Raw genomic sequence first — 14251 nt, forward strand, 5'->3', positions numbered from 1 at the left:
GAATATATAAGCTTGGCTTCTATATTCATTCATCCCTCATCCATACATTTATGAGCTAATTATTTTATACTACAGAGCAGTTTGTGTCAAGAAAACATTTTATATAATGGGGCTCTACACTGGGGAGTATAAACATTGAACTTGACTCATAAATCACAGGAAACAGAGAGCTTGCTCACTGGGGTAGCATGGCGGATATCACAGCCAGTTTGTATAATTTCTTGTTATGAAAAATGGTAATGATGTTATACAATGGTCAGAAGGCTTAAATAAGATAAAGCATTGCAAATACCTTTCACCCTTACCTCAATTATTCTAGTTACTCCATAAACTGGAGGTATTTTATGCTGAATTCCCGACTGTTTCAACAGAGTTATCTGGGAAAAAGAAATATGTTATATTTATCCAATAGATTCCCTTTATGTTAAAAATATTTTAAGTCTTTTAATTTTCTTCAATAATTTTGTTCTCCTATAACCCCTTGTCCATTTTTCAACACTTCTCTGCACATTTTACTGAGGAGCACACAACTTCAGTGAGTGTGTTATCATTACTTTATCATTTGGTGGAACAAAACAGCTGACCAAAAGCAGCTGATGGGAGGAAAGTGTTTATTTTGGTTTACAGTCTTGGGGGGGAGCTCCATAATGGCAGGGGAAAGATGGCATGAGCAGAGGCTGGACACCACCTCTGCTACAGCAGTTTAAAACAGCAGCAAGATAGTGAGCTAAACTCTAGCAAGGGGAGCTGTCTTATAACATCCCTAATCCTTCCCCAACAACATTCCTCTTCCAGCATGGTTCCACCTCCACAATTGCCATCAGCTGAAAACCAAACATGCAAAACACATAAATTTATGGGCAACAACTAATTCACACCACCACAAAGGGCTTTTTACAGTCCTATACAAATACTCTGATAGACTTTTGTCACTATGGGGGTGCTTCAGTTCCAAGAAGGAGGATCTGAGTTGAGAAACCAAGCATCTGTACAGACATATATAGTGTGCAGCTATAATCCTAGCACTAGGAAGGCAGACAAAGGAGAATCCCTGGGCTTGCTAGCTAGTCTTGCTGAATTGGTGAGCTCCGTGTTCAGTAAAGCACCTTGCCTCACAAAATAAGGTGGAAGACAATTGAGAAATGTACCCAACCTCTTGTCAACCTCTGGCCTGCTGAAGCACTCACATCAATCAGGGCCCACATGCACACCACACATGTACAAAAAGTATTATTAGAGTCTTAATATTATTATTAGCAATAAATTACATATACTTTCTTAATGTTAATTTTGACTTCAAAATAAACTTTAATTAGTTTGTAAGTTTATTGATAACAGAAAAACATTTCAGAAAAGGAAAAAAAAATAAAAAAAAAATACCTGGTTTAAATCACTTGGTTAAGTATTTGTATGAAAACCTTTCTACTAAAAATAGAATGCAAAACAAGTGTTACTTTCAATTTGTGGTGTAAGGAAAAAGAATGAAGGGGATATAAAGACAGAAACCACATGGCTATTGGTAGCAATTTTCTGTGTGTCTAGTGGGTGTCAGTTCATGTATTTTCTGAATCTGTTATGATGTCTTCATGGTCATTGTATAGAAGAAAGTCCTCCATGCATTTGATAACTGACAAGCCCTGTGATAGAAAGTGGATGGAGAGTGGTGATGTGTCAGCTATTAATAGTGCCAGGCAGAATGTGTACTCAGCAGATTACATGTCTGCAAATCCCAGCTCTATCATCCAATTATGTTGTCATCTACTGTATAACTGTGCCCCATTTATTCCATCCTCTGAAGGGAGTATATTTCATACCCACTCACATCGTTAGTCACATGACATTGTTCAGCTTACCATTGTATGGTCAGGACAGTTTTTTTTTTTTTTTCCTTCTTTTCATTGTCTGAAGAGAAGTTCAAAGAACCATTCCACAATCAGGATTTTCCCTTCACATATGAAAATTCCATGCCTTTGCAGGGTCCATTGTTCTTTCTCTGAAATGACATGGAATGAAGTCATAGGCAAGCTATGAAGGACATCTAACATGAGAAAGTGATAAACGTGGAGATTGGGAGCTATTAAACTATGTTGGTTAGTTGATTTCCTTAGGTGATTAGAATACCAGTTTATGTTTGACAAAGTTACCTCTGTTCACTGTGATTTAGGCTTCTCACTTGGTACGACTGAGTGGATGTGAGGATTGAATAAGCTAGTGAACACAAAGTTCTAGACAAGTGTTGTATTGATAAAAGCTTGGAGAAAAATTTGGAATTTGTGATGTTTGCCAGTGTGGGTGTTATGAATGTTCCCTCACAGTTGTTTCAAAATTACCAGCGTAACATCACTGAGAGGGTTAGAAGAAGGTCAGGCAATCAGGCCTAATGAGAAGAATATGGCTCCGGCACACTGCTGAATTTGGAAGAGTACACATAGCAAGCACGATTATTAATTCCTATCAAATAGAAAGTAATAGGGAGATGTCCATTTTCTCAATAGAAGTGACTGAGAAGAAAGTGATTCTTAAATCTCCATTATACTCTTTAGAACATATTATTTGGAAGACAACTCAGAAATCTGCAGCATTGGAATTGACTTTAGAGGTGATCTAGTGTGGTCATTTCATTTTCATTGTTAGGTAATTAAGGCCCAGAGACTGCACAGCTGCCTCAAAGTCACTCACCCAGAAGAAAGGAGGAGTATATCACCTAGTGTCTGATTTATTGTATTCTCTCACAATTCAAGCAACCTCTGCCTTACATTTGTTACCCCTCCCCCCAAAAAAAAAGTTCTGAAAAGAAAGAGTAAGGATGAGCAATGGCCAAATGCCTCTTACCTTACCCCAGTTTCTGATTAGGAGTTAATGGTTAAAACTAAACCCTGTTCACATTTATTGATACTACTTTTTGTAATTATGAGTCAATATTGAGGATGAATCTCATCATGGAAAATGTTTAATAATGTGTAGTTGCTAAGTATTATTCTATCAAAATGATGATTATAAGAAAGAACTATAAATATTACTAACCACTGACATGTCTAAATAAGTATAGTTACTTTGACTATTAAGAATAAATGCATCATCTGCTGGCATTCCCTAGAAATATTTCCTCCTAAAAATACTACAATACACCCCCAATGTGGTTGGTATACTACCAAATTAAAGCAATATGTTCACATCTTAAGGTTGCAGTAACTCAGTTTTGTAATGAGTGGTTACTGGTGTAACTAGGGAATACATTGTCATGGACACCAGGCCCCCACTTTCTTTCTAGCTTTCAATTCACCACAGTGCTATTAGTGAGAGACAGGAACTAAGGAAAGCACTTATGAAATCCCTATAAAAAGATTACACATACAAAGTAATATACTTCTATATACATATAGAAGTATATAAATGATTTTGTGTTAACTGAAGTGTAAACAGTCTAGAATATGAAGTATATACACATTTGATTTATATTTTGTCATTTGGCTTTAACATTCTAAACCAGTACAAATTATAAAATGGGAAATAACTTGAACAAAACAGCCTTTAGTGCTGTCCTAGAATAGGAGGTCAGGCATAACTTGGATAATTCATTAGGGAAAGATTGTGTTAGATATTATTGGATCATTACGATATAGAGCATACAATACTTTTGGGGTGTTTCAAATCCAAATTATAGGCTAATGAATAAGGGAAATATTGTACAACATTTTTAGAATCTATTCTCCCTTGAAAAAGCAGCCATAATTATAGACACTGTAGGTGGAAATGCTCACACAATCACATATTTCATGGTAACATAAAGGGATAGATCGCTAAAGGATACACTTAATCTGTAAATGTGACCTTAAGATTCCACAAAATGCCTCAGACCAGAGCTTTCTGAAAATATGACTTAGTAGATATAAGAGTGGCACACACACATGCATTCAGAGTATGCAGGCGGGTTCTAGAAGCCGCCAGATTGTCATTGACTTGAAAAAGTCTCGATTACTAGCAAGCAGTTTTAATCTCTTATGCTGAGTACAAGTGTCCCAAAGCCTAAGCCACAGTCGCCCTCTTCCTTTAGAGCCAGGGTTACTCACGTGTGATGGTTTTGCCATGTTGACTTTTCATACTTTGTGCCACTTTTGATTTCTCAACAAAAGGTCCTAATTGATTAGGCAGAACCTGCATTTCCCTCAGCAGGGGATAGGACAGTAGATAATGCAGGTAAAAGTTTATCAGATACGTCATTTGGCTCAGTTTTCAGGTTCCTTTTTCTTTGACTCCTGCTGGAACATTGAAACTTTATAAAGAAGAAGCAAACAGTGATGTCAGGACTCATTAATTTCAAGTGCCCTGGTATTCTGGTTGGAAGTGCCTCAAGAGGACAATGTTCTGGTAAAGTTTGTTATGGAGGTTTAGGTCTTTGCAGCTGTATTTCAGAGGAGATCTTAGTTCAGTGCTCAGTAAAACAGACCAGATCAGCAGATTCTTGTCATTATGGTAGGCCTGGCTACCTGAAAAAAAAAAAAAGTCTGGAGATATGTGTGAGATCACCAGTGATGGTTTCATTCAAACTCTCTCACCACTTTTCTTTCTTTGAATCTTCCCGCTTCCCTTCATGCATTATTTATTTTACAATTTAGGTAAATGATATACCCCTCAGGGCCTCACTTTCCTCCAATAGAAAAATTGTGTCCAATTCTCCCTTTCTCACAGCTAAGACCCAAGATAAGCCATATAAATAAAGACCAGCTGCCCTGTCCTGTGGTATAGCAAAGGACTAGATGGAGGAAGGACCGTGTAGGATACACAACAGCTCTGAAGGGTAGCTGTCACAGCCTCTTTACCCATAAGCAAGGCGCTCAGATCGCTTGAGTGACTTACACACAGCCGGATAACACCAGAGCCCGTCTTACTCCAAGCCCTGATGCCTTGCTCTTTCCACGAACCATCTGTGAGGCATCCAGGTGGCACTCGGGGTGCTAGATTTACCAACTTCCTGCCCCACACACTTCTCACTCCTTTTTTATATATATCTTCACCAAGCTATTTTACAGCTGTGCCGGTCACGTGCTGATTTTTTCTTTTGCAAACTCCACGGCCTCAGTTAAAAACATACACAATAAATGCAAAAAAAAAAACATAATAAAACATTTACTGTCAGAATGACATTAATACTCCCGAAGCTTGTCAGAAGAGAACAGAGGGTACCTTTTATTTTTATTTATTTATTTATTAGAAAACGTCATTAGCAGAGAAAGCCTTGGTTCTGAGGTCACTCCTACACCCCAGAAAGTGAACAGACCTGCTGACCCAGAAGGCTCTAACTAGCACCAAATCCTTTGGCTCCCAATTCTACACGGGATCTCCCCTTGCTGGCTCTAGTCTGGGGTTAGAGAGGAAGACTTTCTCCGCTGCTCAGCGCTGTCCTCCTCTTCCCAGGAACTAGGCCTCCGAGGTCGTCCACTCTGTGGCTGAAGTAGCGATGGAGGCTAGCGTGGTGATGGGGTCACTTCAGAGCGCGCCCGCCCGCGGGCTGGCAGAGCCGAGGATGCTGGACTGGACTCCTTCCTCCTCCTCCTCCTCCTCCTCCTCCTCCTCCTCCTCCTCCTCCTCCTCCTCCTTCTCCTCCTCCTCTTCCTCCTCTCCCCTGCCCTCCCTCCCTCCTCACTCGCCGGGCCAGCGCTCCCAACGGTGACTCTGGATTGCAGCAAGTCACTGGCTTTTTACCAAATTGGGAGCTGCAGTATGGCTCTATTTCTCACCCCCCCCACCCCCTTCCGAGGGAATAATTTCAACCCCCATCAGCTCGCCTGACAATCTTGTGTGACTGGGGCGAGTAGGCGGGCACATCTTTTACATGCTAATACTGCCCCACCTCCTTGGAACCCTCCTCAAAGCGCCTCGCTTCCTTCTATTTTATATTTATTTCTATTTATTTATTTATTTATTTATTTTCGCTCCTCCAAATTCAGTATAGTGGGGAATCCTGCTTTGGTCTGCCCTCCCTCCCCAAGCCTGCCTCCTTCCCCCAGGGAAGAGAGACCCCCCCCCCCCCAGTCGCTGGTACTCGCCGGCCAGCAGCATCCTCGCACCTGGGCTCCGGGATGGCCGCGCGGGGCGCGGGGGGCAGCGCTCGCTGCCGCCGCTCGCTCTAGGCTGTCGCTCCGTGCGCTGGGTGAGCGCGGGGTGCGGGTCCCCCGGCGAGCTGCCACTGCCGCAGCCGGAAAGGAATGTGCCCTGTTGTTAAGGACCCTGACTGTTTTACACCAATGATTTGCCACTGCAAAGTTGCTTGCACCAACAACACTTTGTCGTTGATGTTTGGATGCAAGGTAGGACCAGGGGTTCATGGTGTTTTTGTTTATTTGTTTGTTTGTTTTTTCTTATTTCTTTCTTTCCTGTTGTTGTTGTTTTAATGCGTGCTGCCTCCCTGGGAGGACGAGCAATAAATATCTTTTTGTTGTTTGTTTATGTGCCTGCCGGTTCGGAGAGTGATAGAAGCTAAGTCTGTCGGTCCACTTGGGGAGCCTCGCTGGGCTTTGAAAAGAGGGGAACCCGGATGGTTTTCTAGCTTCCGAAGCTGGGCTGCTATGTGGACAAGACCCTTTATGAAGCAAAAGAGGGCGCCCTAGGTGGCTCTTTGCTTATGATCTCTAGGTATATTTAGCTACTGACTAGCTTCTAGGTGCTGATTTTAAGCTGTTGAAGGGAGCCGCCACCTGGAGCCAGCCCATAAGTATGAGTAATTGGGGTTGGAAAGGACTCCAAATGAAGCTAACAATTGGCTTGCGATTTAACACTTTTAGAATTAAGGGGTTCAATTTTATTTTATACGGGGTATCTGGAACTAAAATCATTTTGCCCCTAATTTTATGATTGTCTTTGAACTTGTATATATATATAGTCATCCACTTGTAACCAACGAACCAAAATGTTAGCAAGCGGTGGCATAGTTCCCCGTAAAGTTTGTAGCTGGAGTTTGGTAATGGTTATTGTTGCTCCAAGGAAGTGAGGTTTGAAGGTTTTTGAAGTATTTTGCCATTTATTGCTTCTTGTCTAAAATTTGTCATCACAGCTTTCTGGTTGGGCCTGATGATGAATTCAGTAACTTGCTGTTTGAAAAGAGTTTGCCCATCAGAAGTCTGAGTCCCTTTGCTCCCAGGGTATAAGTTTTCACTTCTTGCTGTGGAAAGCTAATGTGTTTGTTCAGCCTGTTAATTTCAAACACTTCTTGAGGAAACTATGATGATTTTCTAAAGAAACGTGTGTGTCCTTGGTGCGGGGGGGAGTACTTCATCACAAGTAACAGAAAAGTCACCTGTACAAGTGAACACAAATCACATGATTCCCACTGTTCTGAAAAATATCACCAGACACAGAATTGGACAGTAGGTACCTCAGTCAGTAAAGTTAATAAAACATACACATTCAACTTCATGGCCAGTGCTCAGGGTAGGTGTAGAATTAATGGAAAAAATGGGAGTCAGGATCGTTTGATACTGGCTGTGCCTAGAGAATATTACTTTCTCTTGGAGTTTCGTTTTTTTCTTCTATAAAATAACTAGTGTGGGTGAGGTGCTCTAAGAGACTGTGCCAACTTTAGCATTCCTTGGTGACATCTTTTATCAAATCTTTAAATAGTAAAATGATTGCTATTTATGTCTTTTTGCTCAATAAGTTTTGCCTTATGGTAGCCTAAAAAAGTGTTACTTTTACTGAAGGGTGATTAGTTTTTGGTGTTTTAAAAATTGTTTTGGAAAATATCAGAAAGGTATTAGAATTGTTGAGGGTTTGTGTGTTCATCATGTCAACATGATACATGTGAGTGACCAGCACCACGGCTAGTTAGTCTTCTCTCCAGACAACCAGCAACACGTTCTGCGTGCTGGCACTTCCTGCTGATGGCACTTACACAAGCATCTAACCATTGGCTACTGTTTAAAGCCCATGGGCAGGAACTTATGGGAAATGCTTTTCAGTGATCAATGCTTATCAGCAAAGGCAAATGAGTTTTCAAGGGAAATTAAGCACAAACTAATAATCAAATAAGATAAGCTATTGGTATGAAGGATGTTGAATATACATTCAAGTCTTCTAGCTCATTTTGGAAGAAGTGTATTTTCTAGTGATGTTTTCCCTTGATTTTCAGACAATATTTGAAGAATTAGTTATCATTATAATCACTTTTTAAGAGGCTGAGTACTTGAATTGTTTAAGTTCCTTTCAGTTTTCTTTCTTTTGCTATTCTGATTTAACAAGTTCACTTCCTAAGAGAGACTTGTGACAGAGTGAAACACCTAAATCATTTGTATTATGGATATTGTTCTTTGGAAAATAAGTTAATTCTGTTAAAATAAATCATATTGTAGAGGGTCTATCTAACTATGCCAAATATTTGAATATGATCATTATTAAAGATCCTATATTAGTATTGTAAATAACTCCAGGTGGTAAACTATGGAATAATTAATGTAAGCCTCTCATCTTAAGAGTCTTAGATGTGGAAATACTACTAGAAAATTTTACAATAGCTCTCTTCAGTGAAGTTTTTAAACCCTATCTTATAGATAAAAATAAAACATATTGTGCAAATTTTCCCTATCCGGCTGGCTGATTTCACACTTAGTATGGATATAGTTTTTTAAGTCTCAGTTTCCTCTGATTTAAAATGGTCACTGTGATAACTGTGGTATTATTGTGACGTATAACTATGTCATGAATAAATAAGATACATGTGGTGCTTGGTATGCATGCATTAATCAAGTGGTTGGAACTTTTACATAGTCTTGGTTACTTTTATAATTCCAACAAGGGAAGTGAGAGCTCATCTCTGCTAGGATGAAACTCCTCATGAAAATTGATCTTTTCATAAGTTTTTCATATTTGTAATGAGTGCAGTCATGTTTACCTTAAATTTACATTTAAGGAAATGTTATAATTTAATTTAAATAACATTATAATTTCATTTAAATATCTGAGTAGTGAAAATAGAATTTAAATAATTTTTTAAAGTTCTTGGAGTCATATCTGTCAATATAGCTCCAAAAATCTGGGTTCACCCAAATGCTTTCTAAGTTATGTTAAAATAAGATTATTGAGGTGTGTACTTATTTTCATTTCTGTAAGATACTTAGTATAGCAAAGTCTAATGCCACATTATGTATGCATCACACTCTTAGTTTAAAAAACACAAACTTATTTGATATTATTTTAAACATAATAATGGTTTGAAGCATGCTAAGTAATTTGATGTCAAAGTAGAACTCCAGAATTATTCTGTCAGCTAGTTATCTCCAGGGTCACTCCTTCCTCTATGCTAGCTCTCATTCACTTTCGTTAACTAACTCTATGCCTTAAGGCTATATGAGGCTCTGTCTCCAGTACTGTGATAGACACCACAGATAGAAATGTCAGAATGACACCATTTCTGTCCTGCAGGAAACCCAAGTCTAATGAGGGAAAGCAAATCTGATCCTTTCAATAAACTACAGAACACCATCAGCAATGTGACCATACATTATCATGAGGCAAACTAAAATACCCTTGTCACAAGGCATGTTCCATTGCATCAATCCTAAATTCCACCAGTCCATCACTGGTACATCACTGGTGTTATATGGTAATCCACATAATATTGTACATGGAAATGGATCTCCATAGAAAAGAGGATTTCTAGAAGCACTATTTCAATCATTTCATTCATTTCAATAATTTCTGTGTCATACAAATTAGATACCAGATGAATCTTCACTTAACTCTGCCTTCTTCACCTTCAAAGACCCAAGTGCTAAACAGAGTTCCAAGGCTCAGCTCATGTAGATTCTCTGCCCTTGATCTTGTCTGTCAATGTATCATTAGGATAAGAAGTACCCGTGGCCCCTCCACTTACTCTCTACTTTACAATGTAAAATATTTTTATTTTTATAGTATCCAAAAAGTACTTCTGCATTGTTTGTATTTTTGTTCATTTTTTAATGAGAGACCAAGAGTGAGAGCACATGACAGAGAAAGAGAGAGAGAGAGAGAGAAGGAATTGTCTCACTAGGGCCTCCAGCAAGTGCAATCGAACTGCAGATGTGCACCATCTCGTGTCATCTTGAGTGTCTGTCTTATGTGGGATCTGGAAAGGTGGACATGGGTCTTTAGGCTTCACAGGCAAGCATGTTAATTGCTAAGCCATCTCTCCAGCTCTATGTCAGCCCCAGTTTGTTTTATTTAATTAAAAAGAAGACATAGAGCTATGTCAGCCCCAGTTTGTTTTATTTAATTAAAAAGAAGACATAGAGCTATGTCAGCCCCAGTTTGTTTTATTTAATTAAAAAGAAGACATAGAGCTATGTCAGCCCCAGTTTGTTTTATTTAATTAAAAAGAAGACATAGAGCTGGAGAGATGGCTTAGCAATTAACATGCTTGCCTGTGAAGCCTAAGGACCCATATCCACCTCTCCAGATCCCATGTAAGTCAGATGTACAAAGATGATGTAAGCAAAAGGTGGCATTATGGCCACTAGGTGGTGCAAGTGCCTGGAGTTCGATTGCAGTGACTGAGGCCCTGGCCAATTCTCTCTCTCTCTCTCTCTCTCAAAATAAAAAGAAGATATAATTGAAATATGATTCATTTTAAAAGTAGGCAAAAGACTTGAAGAGACTTCTTTTTTAAAAGTTCTCCAAAGAATATATAATAAAAGGTATTCAACATAATTAATCATTAGGGAAATGGAGATCAAAACCATGAGGTGAGATATCACTTCAGGCCTGCTAGGATGTTGTTGTGAATTAGGTAAGAGATGAAAAGTGTTGGTGAGAAGGTGGAGAAAGGGGCCCCTTTGTGTACATTTGTTAGGAATGTACATTGGTACAGTAATTTTAGAAAACATTATGAAGTTTCTTAAAGCAATAAAAACAGAACTGCCAAATGAGCCAGCCCTCTCCTTTCTGGTCATATATTCAAAGGAAGTAAAACCAGCATTTCTTCAGGATATCTCAACACTCCTGTTTGTTGTGCATTAGTCATAATATGTAAGACACTGAAAGAACCTATACTGATTTTATTTATTTGTAAGGACAGAGTGGGAGAGGACATGCCTGAGTGCACCAGGGCCTGTTGCCTCTGCAGACAAACTCCAGGTGCATCCGCCACTTTATGCATTTGGCTTTACATGGATACTGGAGTATCAAACCCAGGCTGTCAGGCTTTGCAAGCACATGTCTTTAATCAGTGAGCTATCTCTTCAGCCTCAAAAAATCTAGATTTCTGTAATTAGGTAAATAGATAGTGATATATGTTTATGTGTGAGAGGAGATGTGTCTCTGTGTGACTTTAATAATTATTATCTTATTATTAGCATTATTTTAGTTTTTATGAGATAAGGTCTTGCTATGATTCTCAGGTTGGCCTTGAATTTTAAGTCCTTCTGCTTCTACCTGCATAGTTCTGAGACTGTAGGCAGGCTTGTTGTACTATACCTGCTGTCCTTTAGGTGTTATCAAGCACATGCTCTCTCTCTCTCTCTCTCACTGTAAAATAAGTGCTATCAAGCACATGCTCTCTCTCTCTCTCTCTCTGTAAAATAATGGACATATTTTTAACAGGTTAACAGTAGTAATAATTTTCCTATGTTTAACAAAATAGTATGTTAGCCACCTTAGTCTACCCAGTAAAATCAGAAAGCTGGCTCAAAATTTAGGAATCTATTTTAACCTCAATAACTATTTTTGAATATGGCAGTAAAAAATTAAAATATTAAGTCCTTAGGCAAAATCATTTTTCTTTAATATCATTTGATATATTATGATACAGAAAAGTTCTAGGAAATGTTATAAAATTTTAGTCTATTTTTTTTCTAAGAATATTTGGATATTTCCTGAAGTGCTGTACTTCACAAAGGAACATCATTATCTGATAGAAAGCAACTTTGTTTTTTTCTTATTCTATATGGTAACTGTACCAATAGAAAGAAGAGAGTAAGTGTGATGCTTCAAGGAAAAAAAAATAGAAATGCAAGAAGAAATGCAAAGGAAAAGGTTAATAAACCAAGCACTAAAGACTAGAGGGACTAGTAGAATGTGATCTGATTGACTGTCTAACCACTGTTTTAGGTGCCTTACAATTCTTTTTTATTCCAGTCACCAAAGTGATAAGGTAAACAAAGAAAGGAGCCAAGAATGGAAGGAAAATAAAACAGGATGACAGGGGGAGAGGAGAGGAAAATGAGAGGAGGAAAAGGATGTTAACTGCAAAGAATTCTGTCACCAGAGAATGGTCTTGGACAAGAAGATCAGAGGGGCATGTCAGCACCTCCGGAATGGACAGTTCCCCGCACACTCCTCTGTCTCCCAGAATTGGCTTAAGATGTAAGACAGGGGCATGGTTTTGTCTACTCATTTGTTTACCTAAATGAAGCCAACTTTATTTATAACAGAAAAATTGTGTTAGATATTATGATACCTGATATATGGTCAGATTACTATGTGTATTTTTATCCTGGGAAAATTTTCCATGAATATTTTGTCTCTTGCAAAGTTTGGCTGTTTGGGGATGTTATATTTATTTAATAGTAATATATGCCCATTGAACTACATTAGAAAAAAAAACAGACTTCCATAAAGAAGCACAATCAGTTGTTAAAGTTGCAATGGGTGAGAGATAAAATTTGTTAATAGTTTAAAGACTCTTTCCAGTTTTTCAGTACAATTTTATTCTTATTGATCTATACATAGCATATTTCTAAAATGTACTTAAGCAGGGAGTAATAGCAAGCACCTGCACTTCTAGGACTTGGGAGGCTGAGGCAAGCAGATCATAATTTGAGGCTAGCCTGGAATGGATGGTGTGGTCAGCATTAACTACACAGTGAGGCCCTATCTCTAAAAATGTAGCTATAATTCTATTGGATTTGCATTTAAATATTTTAATTTTCATTAATCTTTGTGATATATCTTAATAGATGTCCAACATAGACATCTTTATCTTTGACTATTTCATTTTCCCCTGAATTTTTTTTTACTTAAAACTAAAATTAAATTAAAAATTGGGGCTGGAGAGATGGCTTAGCTGTTAAGTGCTTGCCTGTGAAGCCTAAGGACCCCTGTTCAAGGCTCAATTCCCCAGGACCCATGTTAGACAGATGAACAAGGGGGCACACACATCTGGAGTTTGTTTGCAGTGGCTTGAGGCCCTGGCATGCCCATTCTCTCTCTCTCTCTCCCTCTTTTTCTCTCTCTCTGCCTTTTTCTTTCTCTGTCTGTCACTCTCAAATAAATAAATAAAATTAAACAAAAAATTAAATTAAATTAAAAATAAAATAGGGGCTGGAGAGATGGCTCAGATCTTTAGGTACTTTTTTGCAAAGTTTACCACCTGGGATCTAGTTCCCAGTGCCCATGTAAAGTTAGATGCACAAAGTGGTAAAGGCAGCTGGAACTTATTTGTAGCTGTAAGAGACCCTGATGTTCCTATTCTCTCTCTCCCCCCAACCTCTCTCTTTTTTCTTGCAAATAAATAAATAAAAAGATGCACACCTTGGGCTGGAGAGATGGCTTAGTTGTTAATGTGCATGCCTGCAAAGTTTAAGGACCCAGCTTTGATTGTCCAGATTCCATGTAGTCCAGGGGCACATGTTGGCACATGTGTCTGGAGTTCGTTTGCAGTGGCTAGAGGCTCTGGCATGCCATATTCTCTCTCTCTCTCTCTCTCTCTCTCTCTCTCTCTCTCTCTCTCTCTCTCTTTCCCTCTCTGTCTGTCTCTAATAAATAAAATATAAACTTTGCAAAATGATTTTCTTTAAAAAATATGCACAACTTTAATGCTAGTACTTGGGAAGTTAAGGTAGGAAGAACACTGTGAGTTTGAATCCAGTCTGACTACAGAGTGAGTGCCAGGTCAGCCTGGGATAGAGTGAGATCCTACTTCTAAAAACCAAAATAAACAAATAAATATCTGGAAGGATTGCTCAGTGGTTAATGACACTTTCTTGCTTGCCAAACCTCAGAGCCCAACAACCCAGGTTCAATCCCCTGGTACTCACATAAACCCAGGTGGACAAAGTAGCCCATTGGTCTGGTGGTCTGGAGTTCATTTGCAGTGGCAGGAGGACCTGACACAACCATATTCCTTTGTCTTTCTATATACCTCTCTCAAATAAATAAAGAAATATAAAAATTATTAATATAAAATAATCATCTTGGGAAGTATGTGTATTTTGGATTTGAAATTATTTCCTTTTGCTATGCTAGACTGAGAAAAATAGCTAAATTACGTAGTTTAAATTTTAAG

At 38.6% G+C, this 14251-nt stretch overlaps 1 protein-coding gene across 15 annotated transcripts in view; it reads left to right on the plus strand.

The window, feature by feature from the left end:
- Dlg2 (discs large MAGUK scaffold protein 2) overlaps positions 1-14251 on the plus strand; it is a 1944997-nt gene that overhangs the window by 754323 nt on the left and 1176423 nt on the right. The window contains exon 1 of one of the 15 annotated variants that reach the window (XM_045145586.1): positions 6207-6308. The exons of 12 other annotated variants lie outside the window; for them this stretch is intronic. In XM_045145586.1, the coding sequence (XP_045001521.1) occupies positions 6207-6308 (102 nt within the window). Of the gene's footprint in view, positions 1-6206; positions 6309-14251 lie in introns of those variants that run through there. 2 more of the 15 variants (XM_045145579.1, XM_045145578.1) reach the window with 2 other exon arrangements.

Source organism: Jaculus jaculus, chromosome 3, assembly GCF_020740685.1.
Source record: "Jaculus jaculus isolate mJacJac1 chromosome 3, mJacJac1.mat.Y.cur, whole genome shotgun sequence".
In the NCBI taxonomy this organism is placed as follows: domain Eukaryota; kingdom Metazoa; phylum Chordata; class Mammalia; order Rodentia; family Dipodidae; genus Jaculus; species Jaculus jaculus.